Here is a 23306-nt window from a genome sequence, read left to right as displayed (position 1 = left end):
TCCTTTCCCTGTGTGCCCACCAGAACTGGCTAAAGAGTTATTTCCACCATTAATGAAAGGCTGGAAAAGGGCTAAAAAAAGCTTTCTTTCCAAGACATAAGTTCACTTTCCACTGCCAAGGAATCAAAAGACCTGGCAAGAGGCAGATTTTGTCGGTCAGTTTGGGGTTTATGTCAGGAACAGGATGCAGGCCAGAAGGTGAGAGAGGCTGAGGATCTAAGGACTCTGGGGACTGTGGTTTTGTGCCTCTTTGCCGTGATGAAAAGCCTTTATTTGGACAGGAAAGGGTCGCTCTCAGTGTGTGCTGAGCACTTCAGCACCAACCCTCGGTGCTTATCTCCCTCCTCAGGATTTCATCTTGTCAGGGGCCGTTTGTTGGCCTCTCAAAAGGAGCCCAGTGGCCACTTTGCACTGGTTCTTTGTCTCTCCTGGTTCCTTTGGAAGGCCAGCCTCTTTTGGATATGCTGAGTCCTCCTAAATAGCCTCTCTGTGCTGCAGAACAAAGGTCTATGCCAAGAAAGATATAAAGGTAGCTTGTGATCTGCAGGCAGCCCATTCCTCTTGGCCAGAGCCAGTGTAATGCATATTTTCCCTTTGCTTGTGGCTTGTACTTCCCTCCTGCACTGCTTGTACCACAGTAATTCAGGGCTGACTCCTGATGAATGCTGCACACTGTGGGCCACAAGGCACGGCAGAACGGGATACATATGAAGGGAGAGTTCTCAGATCATTTTTCTTATTGAAGGATTTTGGCCATGTAAACAGTTTCCAGGAAAAAAAAAAACAAAAAACAAACCAACAAACCGCTGGCATTTCCCATGACTCCTTATGAATGTCCTATCTATTTTTGCAGTTTGTTGGCCAAGTGGAGTGTTTGCAGGAGGATGTACCACCTACAAGCCAGGGAATTTATATTTCCACTGCCAAGTGTTAATTATGATGTCGACTTAGCCACTTCACAGGTTAGCAAGTCAATCACAGGGAGCCAGCGCTCCAAGTGCTGCAGCTCCAGGCTTGATGGAAAGCCTGCAGCACCCAGACAGTGCCATTCTCAAACACATCAGCATTAGTTGTGGCTTTATTTGTCATTCTCTGGCTGTTACTTCACGTATTTTTTTATTTGTCTTAGCAAGAACACATTGGGATTTGCCAGGGTTGCTGTCCGAAACAAGGAAATCCAGTTTATTACCACCAGCCATGTGGCAGCGACGCCTTTTTGGTTGTTCTGATCCCTGACCCTGTACAGTTCCAGGGATGGGGAATCCACAGCCTCTCTGTGTTATATATGCCCTATATATCCTGTAATGCTGTGTCCTAATATCCTAGTCATAAACTGAAAGAAGGGGTGGGGGGCTTAATTTAACTAAAAATTAAATTAATTTAACTACAAATTAAATTAATTTAACTGGAAACTGAGTCTGTGGTGTCCAGCTCCACCTGGGAGAGAGCTTTTCCTGCTGACAGGAGCAATATTGAATCCCCTTTGGCATGGGGTGTTGGATGTCCATATAACACACATTGCCTTAATGATATCTTTTTGCACAGGACGCCTTGGGCTGCTCCAGTTTGGTCTGTGCTCATATAGGTCAGGAGTGCTCATGGAGCAGCACAGGGGACAAACCCAGGCTGCCAGAGGGAAAATTAGAACCCACGGAGCATTTTCCATGCCCAGAGTGGCCCTGCATTGTCCCCTGTCCCCTCCAGCCTGCCCTGCTGAGGGGATGGGTTTCTCCTGGGCAGACTTGAGGGGCTGCCAGCCAAATTCTCATGTGACACAATGGCATTGATTTCACTGGGGATCTGGCGCTGGATAATTGAGCTCCACGTCCCTCCTTTCACCATCCCACGGCTCAAATTGCTGCCAACCAAAGCTCCAGCACAGGGAGGGCTCAAGTCACTGTGGGTTAAGAGAACGAGGTCAGGCGGTGATGGTGGAGGTCTCCCAAGCCTCCCGTGGATGTGGCAGTGCCCAATTTGCTGACATTTGAGTGCAGATTTTTGCCTGAGTTCAGTCACTAATCACTGCTCAGGGCTGTGCTCGTGGCTGTAATTTCCATTACATTACATAAGTGCCTCTGTTTTACATCAGAGCACTGCAAAACATCCCCAGACCGGACTTTTCAGGAGCAGCCCCCTCTCTTTTTCCAAACGCCTTGCACTCAATTTGTCTCATATCTTGTGCCTCTCATTTGTGTTTCACTCTGCCTTGCCAAGCCATGGCTGATTTCATTCCATCTTCTCCTCATGATGTGTTTTGCTCTGCTCTGAGTTTGCTACCCTTTCCCTGGGCTGCCAAAGATGCAAATTCTTGATGCTACCACACGTGACAGAACTAGGCCAGGCAGATCTGAAGCCCGGGGGCGATTACTGGAAGTCAGATTTCAAGGAACTCCTTCTGCGGTCTTGTGAGTTAGAAAAATGTGCGCATTCCTGTGTGTTTGAGGTGCTAGTACCAAGGACAGAGGAGCTCCAGCAGGGAGGAAAAGCTGCCCAGGGAAACTCATAATTGGTTTAAAAGCAAGGAACTGCCTGGTGAAGGGTTACCCATCTGTTTCCTCAGCTTCTTTTAAAACCATGCCCAAAGCCTGCTAATGACAGGAGGCAAGGAATGATAATTCTGGTCCCCAGGAAAAGTGCAGGCTTTTATGGCTGAGTCCTGAGTCATTTTTAGTGCTTGAATAAGTATATGGTTAAATCAAAGTAAAATTATAAAGCACATGCAAATATTCATAATGAATTCTGAAAGTATCCTGCTGCCCGCTGACCAATATCATCTGCAGCAATCCCTACAATTAAATACCTTCCCTTATTTCAGACCAATATAAATGTAAATTGTTCGTGCTCTTGGTTACAGCAAAGCTGTTAAAAGGGAAGAATTCCACCTCTCTTGCCTCTGTACATGACATTCCTCCAGCTAAAATGATTTTAAATATGGAAAAGTGTGGGGCTGGGTGTGTGGAGCAGAATTTTGGCTCATCTCTTGCTCCTGACCTCCAGGAGAAATTTGAAAAACAGCTTCCTCAGAGGTGCTGTACAAAGCAGTGCTGTCTCAGTGCCTGTTCACTGTGTATTTGTTTAATGTGTCAGTAGTTTATGGTTCTTATAAATGACCCTTATTTCTACTGCACAGATTTCACCAATATTTTTTGGTAAATGCACTAATTTGGCACCTGTTTTTTTAATAGCAGATCAGCTATTCCTTCGCCTATTGTTATTATATTTCTCAAGAGTACTGATGGCTTATTTCCTACCTCTCATTATCGGTGAAAAAGATGATGTTTGATACCTAAATCCCGAATTTGTGAGACAAATGACACTGGCCAAGTTCCCATCTCCAGAACTGGCTGCTGTTTTGTTCTCAGCAACTCCTGCTTGGCACGAAAGGAGTGGGAAGAAATTTCAGAACTTCTTGAATTTCTGCTCTTCCCATCTCATCCTGAAACCACCTAGAACTTTGTGGAATGGGCTCTGGAAAATTTATGGGTGGTTTTGGAAGCACCAGCGTGGAGAAGGGGCTGGAAATGAAGCCGGGCTCTGTGTGTGGAAGGAACACGAGTTGCTGTGTGATTCATGCGAGCGAGCACACGAACCTCACGGTCTGAAACTGCATCAGCAAAGCCCTCAAAGTATTTCAAAGCGAAGCCTCCAGCGTCTACCCAGAAAATAATGAGCTCCTGACAAAGTGTAACTTGGCAGAGAAACTTTCCAAAGACAAGTTTAGAAAACCGTAGATCTTTTCCAGCTCCGCGTCTTTGCTGCGAGCGGGGAAAAGCCAAGAGCCCGAGCAAATGCTTTTGCTATTAGCAAAGGCTTTATTAAAAGGTGCAGGACGTACTTCAGAGGCAGGAGTGCTTTCTGCTGGGGGATTATGCACAGGAGCTGCTTTTGCTGTGAAAGGGGGGGTTTGTATATTGGAAAAGGCGTTAATTGAGGCTTCTGTGTCTGTGGCAGCCCTGCCGTGGCCCACGTTCAATGCCCCGAGTTCTGCTGGTGTCTCCAGAGAGCGATGGGTAAAAGTCACTCCTGTGCTGGAGATGCAGACGGGGCTCAGGCAGAAACCAGGCAAAAGGAGGGTGTGACCCACCCACTCTGCTTTCCACGAGTCCCCTGGGTGTGACCCATTTCTACAGCTCTGCCTCTGTGTTTAGAGCAGAGGCAGTTTTACTGAATCCGTTGTTGTCTTTGCTGTTCCCATCTCTGGTGTGCCCTGCTGTTTCTCATCCACACTTTTTTGTCTAGGCTGTATCTGCCGTGGACTTTCTCTTCCCCCTCTGACAGCTACAGCAAGAACAGAGGTTGCTTTGCAGATGTGAGAAAAAAGTATTTAGCGGATGGCTTTTTCTCCCTCCTTTCCCGAGTTTGTAGCAAATTGCTCCACTTGGCTGATTGCTGTGCCCCCTGCCAGGAGCCTGAATGCAGCTCCAGAGCACCCCACTGACCTGCTTGCTTTGTTTCTCTTTGCTCAGCTCCCATTTCCAGAAATTGATGCTCAAGTGTCGGAGCCGTTAACAAAAATCCAAGCTCCAAGGGCAGACTGAATACCCCGTAAACTTGTGCCTCACCCCAGTCCCTGTGAGTTAGACCAGCTGGGTTTGGTGTGAGCCCGCCCATGGTTACCTCTTGTAACGCTGTTTCTCTTTTTTCTTTTTTTTTTTTTTTTTGTTTATATGCAACACATTTGAATGATCTGCTCTGTAAAATAACCAGGCTGTTTCTTGCGGCTGGTGTAAAATTCCTCCTGTGGTGGGAGCCGGATGAAGGATTCTCCTGCACCTCCCATCTACAGGGGTGAATCACTTGGGTTGTGTAAGAGCAGCAAACTTTGGCACACCGAGCTGCAGGAGGACCGTGCACATGTGTGGGAATGATCCCTCTGATCCCATAAAATGTCCAGAGATTAAAGGACCTTCAACTGATGTAAGAGAATGAGCTGGACCCGTGCATTTTGGGTCAGTTGCAGATTTTTCTCAAATTCTCTTGTGTTGCTCTCTGTGGGTTTTGGTAACCTTGTAATTTATTTCCATGGATTCATCTTCTCCTTCTGGTAATTGGCCTGGCACATCTTCTTGATATCAGAGTAAGGCTGCAGTTTTCTATTGTTACCCCAGAATTTCAGGCAGTCCTGTGGCTCTGTGCATTTGTGCTGCACATCTGGTGAGATTTTCCTCTTCAGAGCAAAAGATTTCAGAGAATCAGAGAATGACAAAATGGTTTGGTAGGAAATGAGACGTTAAAACTCATCCTATGGGGGCAGGAACACGTCCCACTGTCCCAGGGTGCTCCAGGCCCCAATGTCCAGCCTGGCCTTGGACGCTGCCAGGGATCCAGGGGCAGCCACAGCTTCTCTGGGCACCCTGTGCCAGGGCCTGCCCACCCTCCCAGGAAACAATTCCTGCCCAATATCCCATCCAGCCCTGCCCTCTGGCAGATTAAACACACTACCCCTGTCCTGTCACTCCAGACCTTGTAAAAAGTCTCTCTCCATCTTTCTCGTTGGCTCCTGGAAAGCTGCAATTACCCAAAACCTTCTCCTCTCCAGGTGAACACTCCCAGCTCTCCCAGCCTTTCCTCCCAGCAGAGCTGCTCCATCCCTCTGATCCCCCTGGGGCCTCCTCTGGATCTCTCCAGCAGCTCCAGGTCCTTGCTGTGCTGGGCCCAGGGCTGGGGCAGCTCTGGATTTCCCTTTCTCTCCTGCATTGCAGGGATAACACTCCAGCCCTTCGCTTTTTAATGACGCGTTTTCTGACAAATTTACAGCACTCGTCAGGGAGATGTTTAATTATGAAAATGAGGATTTGACAGTGCCTTTCCTGTGAGGTTCTTGGAATATTTAATTCACAGGGACACACATTGCCCCTCTGGGGTTTCACCAGGGGTTAAACAGAGGCACGGCAGATGACTTGTGAAATAATTTCGGAGCAGGATGCCTGAGTTTCAGCCCTCAGTCCTAACCATGGGGCCACAAGGTTTTGGGGACTTCCTGGAATCCCTGCAGAGAGCACAAGGTTTTGTGTTTTCTGTTTAGCTCCATTTCTCTTTGTATGGAAAAGGAGACTTGGGGATGGCAGACCCTCAGCCAGGAAGGTTTTATCTCAAACTTTATTGTTGAGCTGTAGTTTTTGCAGGCCTGGGGAATCCATTCATTGGGAGACCTGTTCATTCCCACTCTGCAATGACATCTCACTTCTGTACTCACCATTCCACTGAACTCTAATTCCAAGGTGAACATATTCCTTTGGCTGCCCTATTGGTCCACCTCAATCTTTATTCCAACTTAGATTTCCCCATCATTCAGCAGACTCCCTGGAAGGCCAATCTAGCAATTTGTATTCCCAGATTCCATAAAAGAGGATTTGTCCTCTCCAGAAAGTTCCATCCTCACAGCACCACAAACCAGGGCTCTGTGGTAAAGCACAGGGGAGCTCTGTGCCCCCTTTCCTGTCCATCACCTTCCTCAGGTCCCTGCAGGACAAATCCAGAAGGAATGTGCTCCTTTCCTTACGCTGCATGAGAACCAGGATCAAAATCACACCCACGCTGTTGGAAATGTTAGCTGAAATATATTCTAAAAGATGAGATTACTCCAAATGAGCATTTGTTTGGTTTTTCCAGCTCAGTATTCAGAGTTTCACCTCCTCACATCCTAAAGGGAATAAACCTAATTTGTAAGAAAAACCCTATGCTTCTTATAGATGCAGCTTTTTCATTTCCTGGGCTTTGCACCTCTAAGAAAGAGCAACATAAACCACGAGTGAGACATTACTTCAGCCAACCTACTCCAGGCTGCATTATTCCCTTGAACTCAGTCAGCAGCATCCTTTTTGCATGGTCTTATCCTTTTTTTTTTGCCTCAAATAAAAACAGGATTTTTAAAAGCATAATACACAGACATATTTTTAGCTGCTGAGAATCCCTGCAGCGACATGGGTCAAACCCACCAGCTGGTCTGACATGTTTTATAGGAAAAGGGGAAGGGGAGTTGTCTAAGACACCAGAGCAGCACCATCAAATCCCAAACCTGAGAAATCTCAGTGTCTGTCTCCTGTGCTCTCTTCTCTTTCCCCACTCTCCCAAGCTGTTTGTTTTACATCTCGAGCCAAGCTGAGTCCCAGCCAAACATCCTGGGGGGGCAGGAGGGTTGTTATTGATCCAGAGCTACAATCCTTTGGTGGATAACAAGCAGAATTTGTCTTGGGAAAAGGAGAATCCCTGTCCTTGGAGATGGTAACAAGCTGAAGTTAATTGGGCAGAGCAGCCAGCGATAAGGAGCCCTCAGGCTCCTGGACCAGCATTTTTGAAGCATTTTGTTGCCTGAAAATTCAGTTTGGTATTTGAAAATGCACTGACATATTTTACTCCCCGATGGGCACAGCTCTGAGCTTTTTGAGGTGGGAGTGAGCATGAGATTCATTCTCTTTTTTCTGTCCTGGGGTGCAGGAGAGCATGAGCGCTGTGGGTTCATTTTCATAAATTTTCTCTTAGTAATTGAAGGTCAGGCTGCTCCAGCTTTTATTAGATAAAGGAGCAGGAATCCTTTGAAGAAACAATTGAGGTGGTTATTCTTTCAAGCAGGCCATTTGGTTCAAAGCAAGCCATTACTGGTTTCAAAGATTAACAAAAAAGATTTGTCAGGGAATTTTTTTCTCAAGAATAGGAACTCCTGAAATGCTGCTGACTCCCTCTTAGTTTTCTTCTCGCTGAGTCTTCAGAACCAAATGAAAAATGGCACCTTTCAGTGTGTTTTGAAAAACTTTCAAGCAGTTGTACCTGTTACTTTATCATCACTTGGCTCCAGTTCTTTTATGCAGACAACTTTTACACTATTTTTTTTTTTGACATCCAAAGGAGAAGACAATGGAGGAAAATACTGAATGAAATTATACAAAATGAGAGGAACAAAGAGAAATATTTTCTTCTAATATAGGGAATGACTCATGCCACCCAATAACTGACTTGAAATACTGAAATCATTCTAGTAACTACAGTAGAGATCATTTATAAATATCCTCGGGTGCTTACATAGAGATCAGTGCGAATCAGGCAAGTCTTTCTTCAAGTCAAATAAAAACTGGAGTCCAATTTTAGCTTACCTCCTCCACAACGGAGCAAAAGCCCAGTTCTGGTGAAGGGTTTCACTGCTGAGGGTGGCTGCTTGGTCACTGGCAGGAGAGGTGTGGGATTCTTTGTGCTGCATTGTGACCTCCCGGGTGACACCTGCCACATGGACAGGTGTCACTGGTGTCTGCCACAGGGCTGCCTCTGTAGAAGTCTTGAAAATAGGTGAAGATCTTTGTTCTGTCATCTCAGTACAAGGAATCAGTTTCTTGTCCCCCTTTCCCATCTTATTCCTCTCCCCTTTGCCTGTTGGGCAAAATGAAAAAATAACCCACAAAAAAAAAAAAAATACCCCACCCCAAACTCAATTTACTTATTCACTTCTCAATTCTGCCTAAGCCTGTTTTTTAAAGACCCTTCTTTTGTGAGGTTAATCAGATGCTTGATAAGAGAAAAAGCGTTGCTAACTAGCGGGCTACAAAGCAGCCCCTTCAGGGAACACATGACCTCATCCCCAGGATTACTGCAGCCCAGGAATTCAGCCTCCAGCACACCCAAAATAAACCTTTGCAGGGAAGTGCTTTATCCACCTCCCCTTGGCCGGGCATACCCTTTGCCAATGTCCTTCTCAGTGGCTGGGACGGAACCCGTATGGAAATTCCGATTTTCCTGCTCCCCAGCAGCCTGCCCTGCTGGCTGGAGCTGCCTTTGGGCCGCTGCCCTGCTGAGCAGCCAGCCCTGGCACAGGGAGTCATGGAGCAGGGCTGGTTTTCACTCCCAGCTCCCTTTGTATGCTGGGGTTTTGTTGGATGCTCGGAGTCTTGGCAGGCGGGAGCGGCTCTGGGGTTGCACACAGAGCTCCCCAAATTCACCCTTTGCCAGAAGGTGGCACAAATCCCTCCCTGATGGATGGGAAGTGACACCACAGTGTTGTCTTGGTTCTCTGAAGGCCTTTAGCACCTAATGTTGGACAGCACCGATGTCCCAAGGATGTCACCCCTGCTCGGGAAGCTGTAGGGTTTCCAGCCAGGTGCTTTGGGATCTTAGTCTGGGTGCCAGGACTCAGCTCCTGCTGCCCCTGGGATGAAGAGGAGGATGTGGTGAGCATCTTCCCACCTGGCACACTTTTGCTGGACCAGGTCTCCAAGGAAATTCAGGAAGGACCGCTGCAGTTCTCAAAGTAAAATGACCTAAAAGGCAATAATATCCTGTCACATCCCAAGCTGGAGGCCTCGCTTCAGCCCCATTATCCCCAGTCAGGAGCTCGTAACCATGCTGGAAGGCACCACATCTGTGGCTCACACTGAGATGTATCATTTATTTGTTTCTAATTATGCACATTTAGCAGCAAATTACATGAAAGATTAAACACCACATTACGAGTGTGGTCTGATTAATTCTGCACCACGCTTCTCACTCACTCAGCAATTACCTTCTGTCGTTTTTAACACGGATAATTTTATTAAATCTGGTGGTACCCAAAATGAGTTCAGAGCTGTGGATTCCTGTTTTTAGTGTGGTCTCTCCCCGAGGCTGGCTGCCTATATATAATTATTACATAATGCCACGTTGGATGCTTCTCATTTAAACAACAGCTTAAATAGCTGCAAGGCTCTGACACGAGCCAAGGCAAGCTGGGACATCACAGGGTTCAGCAGATGCCACTTCCTTGGGCTCTGCTCCTGCAAATGTGAATTTTTCATTGTGCTTGGCATACCTGTTGGAGACAGATGTTGCAAAGCCTCGAGGTTTGAGTTTATTCTACAAATAATTGGCCTAAAGAGTAAGTTCTGCCCTAAACACCACAGTGGTGGTGGTCAGAGCAGCTCTGCTCCGGCCAGGTACCATTTCCAAAGGTCTCTTTTGCCTTTTTCACCACCGATCTTGTCCCCACCTGTGACCTACATAGAGGGTGACTGTGATTAAACATAATTAAGAGCTGTGGCCACTTGGCTCCTCTTATTTAACACTCTTGGGGCTTCCTCTAATCCAGGGTGATGTATTAAAAGAATTAAGACATTCTAGCATGAAGAGCACAGAGTTTATGCAGAAAAACTGAGAGCAGAGGAAGCCTTTTTGCAGGGGTAAACTGAAGAATCTTTCTAGAGAAGTTGGAAATGTAGAATTAGGAAGTTTAGTTATTCGTATTTTGTTTAGACTTATTAGAAATCAGGGTGAGAACTGGCTGGGCTGAAATGGCAGAACTGAGGGATGATCTCAGCTCTCCCAGGTCCCAGCTCAATGCCATTCCCACATTCCTGGCTCTGCCCTGCTCCTTTGCTCCTGATGGAATAGCAATAGCAATGGTATGTTCAGGCAGGATTTCTTTGCTTTTCTCATCAGCAGCCAGGTAATTCCTAAGGACCATAAATCAGCAGAGTCTGTAGGACCCAGAGACTGGAAGGCACCTCTTGGTTGCTGAGTTCCACATCCTGTTATTGCAGGCACCTCATCACATAATCCTTTTTTCACTTGTTTAATTATTGCATGTTTTCAGCAGTCTTTTTCTCCCAGCTCTATCTCTGCCAGCTGATTTAATTTTTCATTTAATTCATGAGATTTGCTCCATATATTCAACATTTCATTGATCAAAGGTGTCACTGATACTGCAATAAGACCACCTCTGTTCCCTGAATTTTTACTCTGCTTTTTACTCTGAAAAAGAGCCAAACTCATTGTTATGTTTGGAAAGTTCTGTTCTCTCTCTGAGATCCTGAACAAGGATAGACCTGGAGAGATTTTCCATGGCTAAGAGGACAAAACTTCTGAAACAGAAGTAGTTTATAGTGGGATAATCATGCTAATTTACCTCAAAATAGTCACTGTACAACAGAAGGTTTAGTCTCTCATGGGTCTCCTTCTATGCTTATCATTCAGAATTTACCAGAGCTCTTTCACATTTTTATGGATGTTGGCTTCAGTGGGTTATTTCTACTTCCCCTTTGTGGCACTGTCACGCTGATGGGCTTTGAAATATGAGCCTTTGCTAAATTCCAAATTGTACACAAAGCAATTAATTAAAATTCCTTCCAAAACAGCCCTGGCAAAGCCCTGTCAGTGCTGCTTTCTAGCCAAGGTAGAAAGGGTGGAGGCTAAAATGCCTCCAAGACGTTTTATTTCAAGGTGTTGTACAGTAGGATCTGTGAACCAGAGACCCCAAAACAGGAACATCATCTAAGAGCTGTAGTCAAAGGTGGAAACTGCACTGGAGTGAAGAGTTCAGGCTTAGCTGAGTGGTATTTATTTAATGCAGGACTTCAGGGGCTGCACGAGGCAAAAAGTACCCATTAATTGTTTTAATTGCAGTTCTGTGAAAGGGTCTGAGGTATAAATGTGATCACAGGACCTCTCATAGGATTTAAGATATTCTTAAATTCCTGTTGTTTTTACAGCTAATTCCAGTGGTGTGGGCAGGGCCCTTGGAATGGATGATGGAGGCACTCTGGGCTGGAAAACTCTAATCTGGGACAGCTGAGGAATCAGTCCTGAGTTAACTGTGCAGAGCAGTTCCCATCTCTGCACTCAGAGTGTTCCTGGCTGTGTCTGCCCTCGGCCCCACAGAGTCTCTGAAATGTGCAGTGCCAGCACCAGATGGGACACAGGTGGCTCCCGGGGGCACCCAGAGCCCTGAGCTCACCCACATCAAACACAAACTGCTGCTTTGCCCTGAAATGAGGAGGATTTAAGTCACGAAGGCAGGCACATCCAGAGGAAAATGTGCTTTTATGTGCTTTAAGGGCTATAAATGCCTTCTGGGAGGTGTTTGAACCACTGTGGTGGGACTCAGCAGAGCTGCATCAGCTTCCCCGGGCTTGCAGTGGGTAAAATACCTCAGCAAAAAGGCTCCTGGGGAGCTTGGGAGTGCCAGTGTCAGCCTGTCCATGTCCCAGTTTTCCATATTTAAAGTGGAGCAGTGTGCTTTGTTTATCCATTATAATTACAAAAGCTTTGGGAGAAGAGGCTCTTTGCCTTCCTCCAGCACATATGGATGCCAGGAGGCTCCTCCTGTGGGGCTGTGGACACCACTGAGTCCCTCCTGTGACAGAAAAAGGGGATTTGTGTCACTTGTATCCCTACACTTCAACTCCTCCAGTTAAACAACTGTTAAAACTTCCTTCCCAGTTGTTTCCTCTCTGCCCCTTTCTCTGTGGAGTTTTTCCAGAGGATGCTTTCTTGCCTTTTCCCTATTTTTCCCTCTCAGTGCACTCCCAGACAGCCAGATCATTTTGGTTAATGCTTATCTCCCTTTGTAATTGGGTGGCAAAGGCTTTTTATTCAGTGCTTTCACATTTTGCTGTTTATTAAAGGGAGGTCACTGAGCCTGGATCCATAGTTTTGTGGGGGCTTTCCAGATGTGGGATTTCTTATCTAGAAAACTGCAGAGGATTTGCAGGATGTTTATTCTTTATGACCTGGCCATGGAGGTAGAAGTGAAGTTGTTTGAGTATAAATTAAAAGTCCTCAACCCAGAACGTGGATGGATTTCTGCTTATCACTCTGCACTTTATCTGTTAGAACCACTGAAAAAAAGGCAGGCAGCTTCCTTCTTTCCCTTTTGAAAGTCATGACCCTCTTTTCACCTCTTCGTGCAGCCGATTTAAGACTTTGAAGAAAAATGCTGAATTATGAAAATTTCCCTTTGGAGTTTCACACCCTCAGGGCCTCCTTATATCTGCGGGGTCTAACTGGGGCTGAAACAATTGCCACACCTCTCTGCACACAGCAGATTTTCTGAATTACTCTAAATTCGGCTGCTTTAAAATTCCTCTTCTTAGGATGGATACAGTGTAAATAAAGAAGAGGAGGGAGGAAAAAAAAACAGGCCACGCTTTGGCTTTGATCATTTCTGCTGAACAGATTCAGGGCTGATGGCTTAGGACTGTTACGAATTTCTGCTCTCCACTGTGGTTTAATGTAGTTTGACCTACACTGACTATCCCTGCTGATTCCTTTGCCCTGTTGGAATTGGGAATGGAAAGAAAATGATTTTCTGCAGTTCTGAACATGTGGAAACAGCAGTGAAAGGTGATGAAGCCAGAGCTGTTCATGTTTTGGCCCAACACATCAAAACTTCCCCAGTCCCCCCTGTCCCTTGCTTTGAGAGCATTTCAATTGACTTCAGACTTTATTCACTCCTGCTGGAGAGGATTCCCGGAGCCTGGGGAATCACATCCTCTTGGCAAAACCACCCCAGCACCCTGGCTTCCAGAGGGTACATGTTTGGAGGCCTTGCCTTGGGAAAATGCCCTCTCAATTGATCTCAATTTACGGGTCCTGTGGAACAGCACTGCTTGTATTCCTTGCAGAAAATGCCCCAATTCCCCTGTCTGCAGAGAGGGAATGGTCCAGCTCAGATGGAATCCCTGCTGTGGCTCTTTGTGGCAGGAGATAAGGAGAGGGGGCAGTGATAACGTGGTGTCAGTGCCTCCACAGGAGCTCTGCTGGGCCTTGGTGGAAACTCTGGAAACATGAAGGTCCTCCAGTTGACAGATCACAGAAAACTCTTTCAAGGTTAGCAATTGACAAACCTCAAAATGCTCCTTGTTGTGTTCCCGGGAGATGGTTTTGGCTTTTCTCCAGCCAAGTCTTCCTCCCTGTCAGAATCCAGCCCGCTGGTATTTTACCCAGATTTTAACAAGATGTGCTTGAATCCAGTATGGTGCTGACAATATTTGATCCCCTCCTGCTGAAATGTTGGAAATATCTGCTGAGACAGGAATTGTTCCCTTTTTTTTCTTTTTTTTTTCCCCTGCCATTTTTATGTCTAATTTCCAAGTCATGACATGTAGAGGGTGTCTGAGCAAATCTAATCAGCCTTCTGCCTTCGTTAGGAGGGACAGCTGAGATCGTTTTCAACACCTCCATTCCTTCCTTGCTGCAATCTGTTTTGATTAAAATTGCACAGGGCTCTCATCTGCATATTTATCATTCCACTTACCCACAAATCATCTCACAACTCTGCCACTCCTGAACGTTCAGGAGAGACTGGAGTGCTACCCCAGGACTTTAAAGTATGCAGACATTAATTTAGTTTCTCACACCTGCTGCTTTTCAGCAAATATGGCTTTGGGGAAGGGAAATATTGGTGCAATAGCTTTGCTTAGTATTCCCCAGGAGTCAGGATTCCTGGGGGTTTTTTCGAGATTGATTGAAAATTTCCTATTAAGAAACAAATTTCTAATTAAATGGAAAGGTCCTGAAAAAGTTCTGATGCTAGGAGGGAGCGAGGGGAAGGGGAGATGTCTAAACAAAGAAATAACCCTTTTTAATAACATTTGTTCAGCTTTTGACAGTCAGAGTGTGATGTGCTTTCAGATCTTCAGATGAAAGGGCTGCAGTGGAAATGAAAATTATTCCTTCCCTTTGTGCTATTGACAGTCCATCTTACCTCCACCACATATTATTAAGTGTTTCACCAGGCAGTGATCAGGTTTTTAAGGAGTGTTTTCCAGAAATATCCTTTTTCTGCTCTTTGGTTAAAACCTAACTTTTAAAGTTAATGTTCATATAAGAAAATCCTTTTCTTACCTGAATGTCTGGTTGCCCCAGCTGGTACTGCAGAGATGCTATGATTTCCTTCCAAATTAATAATCTCTATGTTTTAATCAGATATTTAATATGTGTGAGAGGCCAAAACACCTTTTCTTCTTATTTATATTGAGATTGTTCCTCAGGGAGCAGGAGAGCAGGAGATAACTCTTGCCCAAGGAGGGTGGGAAGGTGCCAGTGACCAGATGGGGAGAACACGAGCCCCAGATTTATTGTCCTGCATGACAAGCAGAACATTTTGCAGCTCATCCACATTATCGTGCCCAGGATTTTTGCAGTCAGGGTGGAAGGAAGACCTGAGGGCACAGCTCATTAGGATGAGAGGTGTTCCCTGTTACACAAAATATTTGTGAAAATAGACACACTCTGGGTCATACAAACCTCTCAAAGTCCCTGAGAGATGTCAGACATTACCCAGTTCCTCTTAAAGACCACAAGGCCAAACTCATGCTGGGAAGGGTCATTTTTTGCCAACCTTTGCTGTGAGACTTTCAGGTGCCCCTAAATACTCCAGCAGCTGATGTCTGCAGGGAAAATATCAAGAGGAGTTCTCCAAGAGGCAGGTTTAAAATACAATCTACACAAGCTGTTCTGAAGGGATAACAAGGGAAAATGAAGGGACAGCAGAGCCTGGCAGTGGCTGTGGCTTCATCTCTCTCCTGCTCCCGGGTGGTCGATTGTGGTCAGAGCTGTTGTTTGGATACGTTTGAGGAGCTGGGGTTGCAGAGAAGGATGTCCTCTTTGTTCTCCCAGCCAAGACCATGGCTGATGTATAAGCAGCTGGAGGAAGGTGTCTTGTTTTGTGGATGTCACATCCAGGAGTGGAGCTCAGCTAACCATGCTGGGCCCTTGGCAGATGGGATGGAAACACCTGATGAGGGTGAATTAGCTCAGACATCACACGAGGTGTCAAAGCACGGGGGTCACAGAGCAGGCACGGAATGCTGCTCCTAGATCACCACGATTTCTCCAGAAACCTCAAAAGGATGTCAGCCAAGACATGTTCATTCTTCCAGTACCATCTATGAGCTGAGAGGTTTGGCTGCCTCTAATGCAGCAAGTGTCCACTCAGAGTGCTGGTGTTCGTGTGGCTTTCATCGGTAGTGAAGGAGACAGTGACAGGGGCTCTTGCCAGAGCAGGTTTTTCATTTTCCAGGCATATTAAAGAAATCGCAGTTTGTACCATGATTAAGTGATTTGTCAACTCACACTGGTCAGCAGAAAAAAGTGCAATTTCCTTGGTTTGGGCAAGGTCCATATTCCTGTAGGTTGGGGTTTACAGAAGCCATAAGGAAATGGATGCTCAACTTTCACTAAAATTCAGTGAGAATGAGATGCAGAGCTGCCTCCAGTTTGTTCCATTTTCCATTGGTGATCCATCTGTCAAGCAGTCTGTCCCTTTAATGACTACTTGAGGGTTAGGCACCAGTTTTAGCTGTATGACCTCGTCCTGGGGCAAAAAGGTGCATAGCAGCACATGGAATTGCATGGGAAGCACTTTGCAAAGCCCAGGTGGGAGTACTCAAGACTAAAATCCCATTTCAAATACAATCCTGAACAGATTTCATGAACTGGCAACACAGTTTAGGGATTGAAATGAGACCTGGGCCATGTCTGTCTCTGTTATTCTTAATTAACAAGCTTGTGATCTTTTCTGGTGCAGGCAGGGCTTGCAGAAATATTTGAGCAAATGGGGTAAGTGTTAGAAATGCCTTAAAGCTGAATGGTTTTCCGTAACAAGGAAAAAGCTTTCCCTGCTGCTTGTTTACTTCTGATTTATTCCCCGGTAAAAAGGGGTGAAGGTTGCCCTTTGTGAGCTCAACATTTCCTACAAAACCCACTAAACTCCAGTGAAGTGTCTGATGTGTTATTGTCATTCCCTCACAAAAGCAGCTGGGATAGCATGGGAAAAACAATCCCTCCACCACTTTGGGGGAATCAGAAGGGTGGGAGAGGCTGATCTCTTGTCTGACAAATAAATTAGCATCAAAACTATGATGTTTAGAGAATATATTGCTGTTTCCCCCATTACTGGTATTTCATAGCTTGCAACCACTGAAAGCACAGTCACTGATCTAACCATTAAACCAAGCTCATCTGGGAGTGGGAAGGAAAACAAATGCTGAGATGACATTTATTAGGTGTGCTTGTTCAGGGAGTCCATTACTGCTTTGGCTCCTCACTCTACGTGCTGAGGGGCTGATCCTGCATGGAAGTCAGTGGATGTCTTTCCACTCCCCTGGCTCACTCCATTGAAAAGGAACTCACAGAGACTGAGAAGGAAATGTTGGAGCTAATTGAAAAGAATGAGTTTCAGGAGGAGCTGTAGAGCCCAGCCAGGTGCTTGTAACTGTACATGAGTTATTGTGTTATAGCTGAGGAAAGATCAGTGGGAAATGCTGCCTGATGGAAAGGGATATTGGCTGCTAAAAAGGCACTTTTACACATATAGTTTTATTGCTGTCTCTGTTGTTGGAGTCTCTGCTTCTCCTGTGTCTCACTACTTTTATACTAAAATATCCCTGTGATACAAGCACTGACACCAGAACCTTCCACCTGCAGAGAGCTCCATTTATCTCCATGCTCTTGATAAATCAACATATAGTAGAACTTACTATGGAGCTACAAGCCCTGGAGTTCCGATTCCACAGCAATCTTGGAGTCATTTAAAACATACAGAAAAGGATGGAATCAGCTTGGTGGTGTTGATGCAGCTCTTGAAATGTCTCGAGTTTCTTATTTGGTCCAACCTTGAGCAGCCTTCAAGCAAGGAAGGGGTGAAGGAAATACAGAATTTAACACTGGTTAAATCATAACAGAACACATATTTATTTTATCTACCTTTGTTTTCAGCTGAGCTGAGACTCAGCAGGCATCTTTACCCCAGTCTTCTGCTTGAAGGAGTTAAACTTTCTACAACCTGCTGTAATTGCTCTATCCTGGAAATAACAGCAGCTTTCTTCACGTCTGGTGCCATTTCCTTCAGAATCACACTGAGATCCTGGAAAACCACTGTTATTATACATCAGAGCAAGCTCAGCAGCTTGGGTGAAGTATGATGGTCCTGTTCTCTGAGGATGCAGCACACGAGCAGGGTCACACCTTTGTTGGGTGCTGCAGCAGCTCTTAATCCCTTACACTGTTCCTTCCTCTTTTAGGGAACAAACGCATCAGGAAAGAAAAGCATCTCCAGTTTGGTTTGGCCTGGCTCTCCAATTTCTGCTACAGATTACAAAGGCCAAGCAGACCTAAGACTCTCTCAGCCTCGAAAGGGAACCAGGCACCACAATGGGACTCCCCAGCCGGGTCTTGGCCTGTGCCATCCTCGCTTTGCTGTCCCAGCACGCCGCTGGGGGACTCATCAAGAGAATTATCCGGCAGAAGAGGGAGACTGGGCTGAACGTGACCTTGCCAGAGGACAACCAGCCTGTGGTTTTCAACCATGTCTACAACATAAAGCTGCCCGTTGGCTCCCTCTGCTCTGTGGACCTGGACTCGGCCAGCGGCGAGGCCGACCTGAAGGCGGAAATTGAGCCTGTCAAGAATTACGAGGAGCACACGGTGAATGAGGGCAACCAGATTGTCTTCACTCACAGGATTAACATTCCCCGCCGGGCTTGTGGCTGTGCAGCTGCCCCAGACATTAAGGATCTGCTGAGCAGACTAGAGGAGCTGGAGGGGCTGGTCTCCTCCCTGCGGGAGCAGTGTGCCAGTGGGGCTGGATGCTGTCCTAATTCCCAGGCAGTAGAAGGTAAGGCAGGCTGGGGAACTGCTCTTCAGGGAAATTCTTGTGCTGGCTGTAGATGTTGTTTAGGGTGATACTCCAATCTGCTTCAAGAATGAGCACAAGTCAACCTGTTAAATTTGAAATGTAATCAAAACTGGGCACGTGTTTGGCCAGCGTGCAAAGTACATTCATTCATAGTTCCGCGGCTTTATCAATCTATGGGTCAGGAGTCGGCCTGGGACCCTTTGTAGCTGTGGCACTGAGCATGGACAGCACTTGGGCATGGTGATAATCCGTGTCTGAGTTAAGTTTGAAACTCACTCAGTCCGAGCTCTTGGCTCCGCTTTTTGTCCCCTTGAGAAAGCTGCCAGTGTAACCATTTTCACTTCCAAGTTTTCTTTAGTACAGACCAATAAAAATACAGCAGGACATAAGGCAATAGACAAGCAGAAATAGTTAGAGAAGAGGGAAAAATGTGTGTGTCTGGTTAATTTTTAAATAGAGGGAAGGGTTTGGTCATACAAGAGAAGAAACACAAGTCTTCTTCAGAGCAATGTGTCCCTCTGAGCTCAGAGCAGCCTCCCGACATGCTGATACAGCAATGACACAATGTGCTGCCTGACTTTGTGTTCCGGGGTGAATGGATGAATGAATGAATGATGTTCCGTGGTGCATGCCCTAATGGAGCAGTCAGGAAAGCTGCTCAGTCAGTGGAAGAGGATTTTGAGAAGGCAGGAGGAATCCAGCATGCTCAATTACCAAGTCGCTGGCAGAGGCTCTTCCCTGGCATTAGAGCAAATTAAAGCTTTCCTGGTAAAGTAAATCTAGCTGGAGAAAGAAAGAGAATTTTTTATTTAAAAATTTAAAAACTAGTGTTCTGTAGGGAACTAGGAAAATCAGAGCCCTTTTGGGTCATATGTGCCACACTGGCCTGAGGCATCCTAGTGCCATGGGAGTAATTGGCACGGCCGCTGCCTCTAATGAGCCCAGCTAGGCTAGGCTGCTGCACCAACCACGATAGGGGTGATAGGGGCTGACCCCGGGCCCTCTGTGGCTCAGGTAGGAGTGCAGAGCTGCAGGAATGATCTATTCCATGTGGAAGGGCAGGAACAAGAGCCCCAAAGAAAGGGGAACATGGGATTTTAACTGGGGGAAGTACAAGGGGTGGGCACCGAACGCAAACCAATCTGGGGAAACCATAGGAGGACTCAGGTCAGGAACAGACAGATAAGCAATCCAATCATGGGGAAAGGCAGGAGGGTACGTGCTTACACAGCCAATGGCTTATCGAATGCAAGAGAATTTTCTAGAGGAGGGGATGGGTTCAGGGAGGATTGACAACTGGGTAGGTGTGGCTTAAGAAGGGTCCAGAACAAGGGGCTTGGACATAAATAAGACTGACAGGGGAGCAGAGCTCAAAGTTGGAGGGTACCAAGGGGAGGGAGGAGGAGACTTGGGAGGTACCAAATAAATAAAGAGGTACTGAACAGTAAAGGAACTTCAACTGATTAATTAACACGCTACCACAAGTAATGAGTTTTTGGGATCGTTGGCACAGGCCGCCTGGACACCACGCCCTACTGCAGCGGGCACGGCAACTACAGCATCGAGATCTGCGGCTGCGTCTGTGAGCCTGGCTGGAAGGGCCCCAACTGCAGCCAGGCTTCGTGTCCCTCCGACTGCAACGACCAGGGCAAATGTGTGGACGGGCTGTGCGTGTGCTTCGAGGGTTACACAGGCCCAGACTGCGGCCAGGAGCTCTGCGCCCAGGGTTGCGGCGCCCACGGGAGCTGCGTGGGCGGGCGGTGCCTGTGCCATGAGGGCTTTGTGGGCGACGACTGCAGCGTGCCCCTGTGCCCCCACAACTGCCACGGCCACGGGCGCTGCGTGGACAGCGAGTGCGTGTGCGACGAGGGCTACACCGGCGAGGACTGCAGCGAGCTCATCTGCCCCAACGACTGCTACGACCGCGGGCGCTGCGTGAACGGCACCTGCTTCTGTGAGGAAGGCTTCACCGGCGAGGACTGCGGGGAGTTCACCTGCCCCAACGACTGCCATGGCCAGGGCCGCTGCGAGAACGGACTGTGCGTGTGCTATGAAGGCTTTGTGGGTGATGACTGCAGCCAGAGGAGGTGCCCCAGCGACTGCCACAACCGCGGGCGCTGCGTGGGCGGGCGCTGCGTGTGCCACGAGGGGTACCTGGGTGAGGACTGCGGGGAGCTGCGGTGTCCCAATGACTGCCACAACCGCGGGCGCTGCGAGAACGGGCAGTGCGTGTGCCACGAGGGCTTCATCGGGGAGGACTGCGGGGAGCTGCGCTGCCCCAACGACTGCCACCACCGTGGGCGCTGCGAGAACGGGCTGTGCGTGTGCCATGAGGGCTTCACCGGGGAGGACTGTGGCCAGCTGAGGTGTCCCAACGACTGCCACAACCGCGGGCTGTGCGTCAACGGGCAGTGCGTGTGCGATGAGGGGTACACGGGTGAGGACTGCGGGGAGCTGCGGTGTCCCGACGACTGCCACAACCGCGGGCGCTGCGTGGAGGGGCGCTGCGAGTGTGACAACGGCTTCACGGGCGAGGACTGCGGCGAGCTGGCCTGTCCCAATGACTGCCACGGGCGTGGGCGCTGCGTGGACGGGCGCTGCGTGTGCCACGAGGGCTTTGTGGGTGAGGACTGCCGCGAGCGCTCCTGCCCCAACAACTGCAACAACGTGGGGCGCTGCGTGGACGGGCACTGTGTCTGCGAGGATGGCTACATTGGGGACGACTGCTCTGATGGTAGGTGGAGAGTCCCTTTGAGCTGCTTCCCCTTGGGCCATCCAACACTCCCTGAAGCTTTTCCAGAGAACTAGGCCCTGTTGCTGCTTTACCAAAGTAGCAGGATCAGAGGTGCAATGACACCAGTGAGCTCTTGGCATCCTGAAATATCAGGGCAGAGTAGTGCAGCAGTTTCTGGTGACTTTTGGTGGTCACCAAGACAACAGGCTGCTGATCGTGTTGTAGTGCTTTTTTCACCTCCATTTCTGCTCCCACCACAATGTCGCTGGTGCTGTAGCCAGCGCTGGCTGGGATTTGTCACCAATACCCTTTGGTTTCTCAGAGCACCTCCTGATGCTAGAAAAAAAAAGCTGAAAGAAGCTGTTCTAGCTAAGGAGAAAAGGGAAATGTTCCAGAGTCCTCCTACTACACATGTGTGTGTATATATATCTCTACATATCTATATGGATGTGTGTATATTGGATCTCACAGAAGCTTAAGAGGAAAATCATGGGATCAGCTGGAGTGGAAACTTAGCTATAAAGTCACATGCTTGGTTTCCCAGGACCACTGACTCTATGGAAATTGATAGAAAAATTTTGGCAGCCTGATAATGACAGGCAATACACCATAAATGAGGTAGTTTTCTTTAGTAGATCCCAGGGGAGAAATTGTGAAACTAAATTTTGGTAGAGTAATCAAAGAGTACTTTGGGGTTGGGAACACTGTAAAAGACAATGAATACCCATTAAAAGAAATTCCCGTCTTTCATCTCCTCCTTCTGGAAGGTGCCTAAGCCCCACTTCACGATTTTGCACAGGCAGATCTACTGCAAGTATTTACTGAAATAATAATGTTTTATTTTACTTCGGAAAATCAGTGCAAATCCCAGGACTTCTAGCTCTACAATCACAGGCAGTTGAATTAAATATCTGAATCCCTTGGGACCCAGCTATAGCAGTCTTGTGCTGCAGCCATGAGAGAAGCAGCTGGAACGCAGTCAGCCAGAGGTTGTGTGCAAGTGTGAGAGCAGAAATTGGCCCATGGCTTCTGGAAATGTCTGTAGTCTCCATCAGCTGAGCATTCCTTTCCTCAGCAGCTAATTTGTGGACATGCCTTCCCTATTCCCTGCGTGCGAGATGAGCCTTAGCAACCGCTCCTGGGAAAATGTGAAACTGGGCAAATCATTATTTCCTCAGCCTTGAGAACTTCTTATAACTTGGGTTTGGCTTTTTTTTTTTTTTTTCCCACCCCATTCCCAGTGTCTCCTCCAACTGAACTGACTGTGACCAACGTGACGGATAAAACTGTCAATCTGGAGTGGAAACATGAGAACCTCGTCAACCAGTACCTGGTCACCTATGTCCCCACCAGCAGTGGGGGCTTGGACATGAATTTTACTGTGCCAGGAAACGCCACAGCCGCCACCATCCATGAGCTGGAGCCGGGCGTGGAGTACTTCATCCGTGTCTTTGCAATCCTCAAAAACAAGAAGAGTATTCCAGTCAGCGCCAGGGTGGCCACATGTGAGTTCAATATTCCCGGTGTTCATCCTTTTGTCTGCTCCGTTTGCATCCCTTTTTTGGGGTGTTGCTTATTTTGTATTTTCTATTTTCACTTCGCATGTGTTGACTTGCACCCCTTTTCTGGGGGAGGTATTTATTCTGCATTTTCTGTTTTCAGTTCAGACAAATTGATTTACATTTCTTTTTTGGGATATTATTTCTTTTGTATTTTATACTTTCAATTCAAATGTTGGCCTGGAAAAAAGAGACTTCTGCACTTCCATTTTCTACTTTTTTCCAGCACCAGGGATTGTGTTAAAAGCACAGTTCACAAGCTCTTCTGCTCTCAATGTCTCCCAGTATGGGGTCTTTGTGAATTAAGAACCTTGGCTTCTTTATTAAAATGCACATTTCTTTCTTATAATGTGCATTTCTTTCTTATAGTGTTAATTTAAAAAAATCTGGTAATTCTTCCCGAGACAAAAGTAAAAATGTAGCAGCATGTAAAAGAGCAATATAAAATCACCTGAATTCAAACCATTTTGGCTAAAATGGAGGTTATATTTGGTTTGCATCTTTGCTGTGTTTTACTACATCTTACCTTTTATCTACCTGTCTGTCCTTCTGTTGCTCATCTTCCTTTTCGTTTTGTGCACATCACTGTCATATCTAAACATCCCAATATCAAAAGATGCTTTTTGACTTCTGCCAC

General features: G+C 47.0%; 1 protein-coding gene across 3 annotated transcripts in view; it reads left to right on the top strand.

Annotated features, from left to right (window-relative positions):
* Window positions 1-23306, top strand: part of TNC (tenascin C) — a 74094-nt gene that overhangs the window by 5464 nt on the left and 45324 nt on the right. For all 3 annotated transcript variants that reach the window (XM_066201058.1, XM_066201057.1, XM_066201060.1), the window contains exons 2-4: window positions 17763-18355; window positions 19890-21110; window positions 22352-22615. In XM_066201058.1, the coding sequence (XP_066057155.1) occupies window positions 17893-18355; window positions 19890-21110; window positions 22352-22615 (1948 nt within the window). In that variant the 5' untranslated portion in view covers window positions 17763-17892. The remainder of the gene's footprint in view (window positions 1-17762; window positions 18356-19889; window positions 21111-22351; window positions 22616-23306) is intronic.

This window comes from Chamaea fasciata, unplaced genomic scaffold, assembly GCF_029207755.1.
Source record: "Chamaea fasciata isolate MVZ Bird 193981 ecotype frontalis unplaced genomic scaffold, bChaFas1.0.hap1 SCAF_20, whole genome shotgun sequence".
NCBI lineage: Eukaryota > Metazoa > Chordata > Aves > Passeriformes > Sylviidae > Chamaea > Chamaea fasciata.
This window is presented reverse-complemented; position numbering and strand designations above follow the sequence as displayed.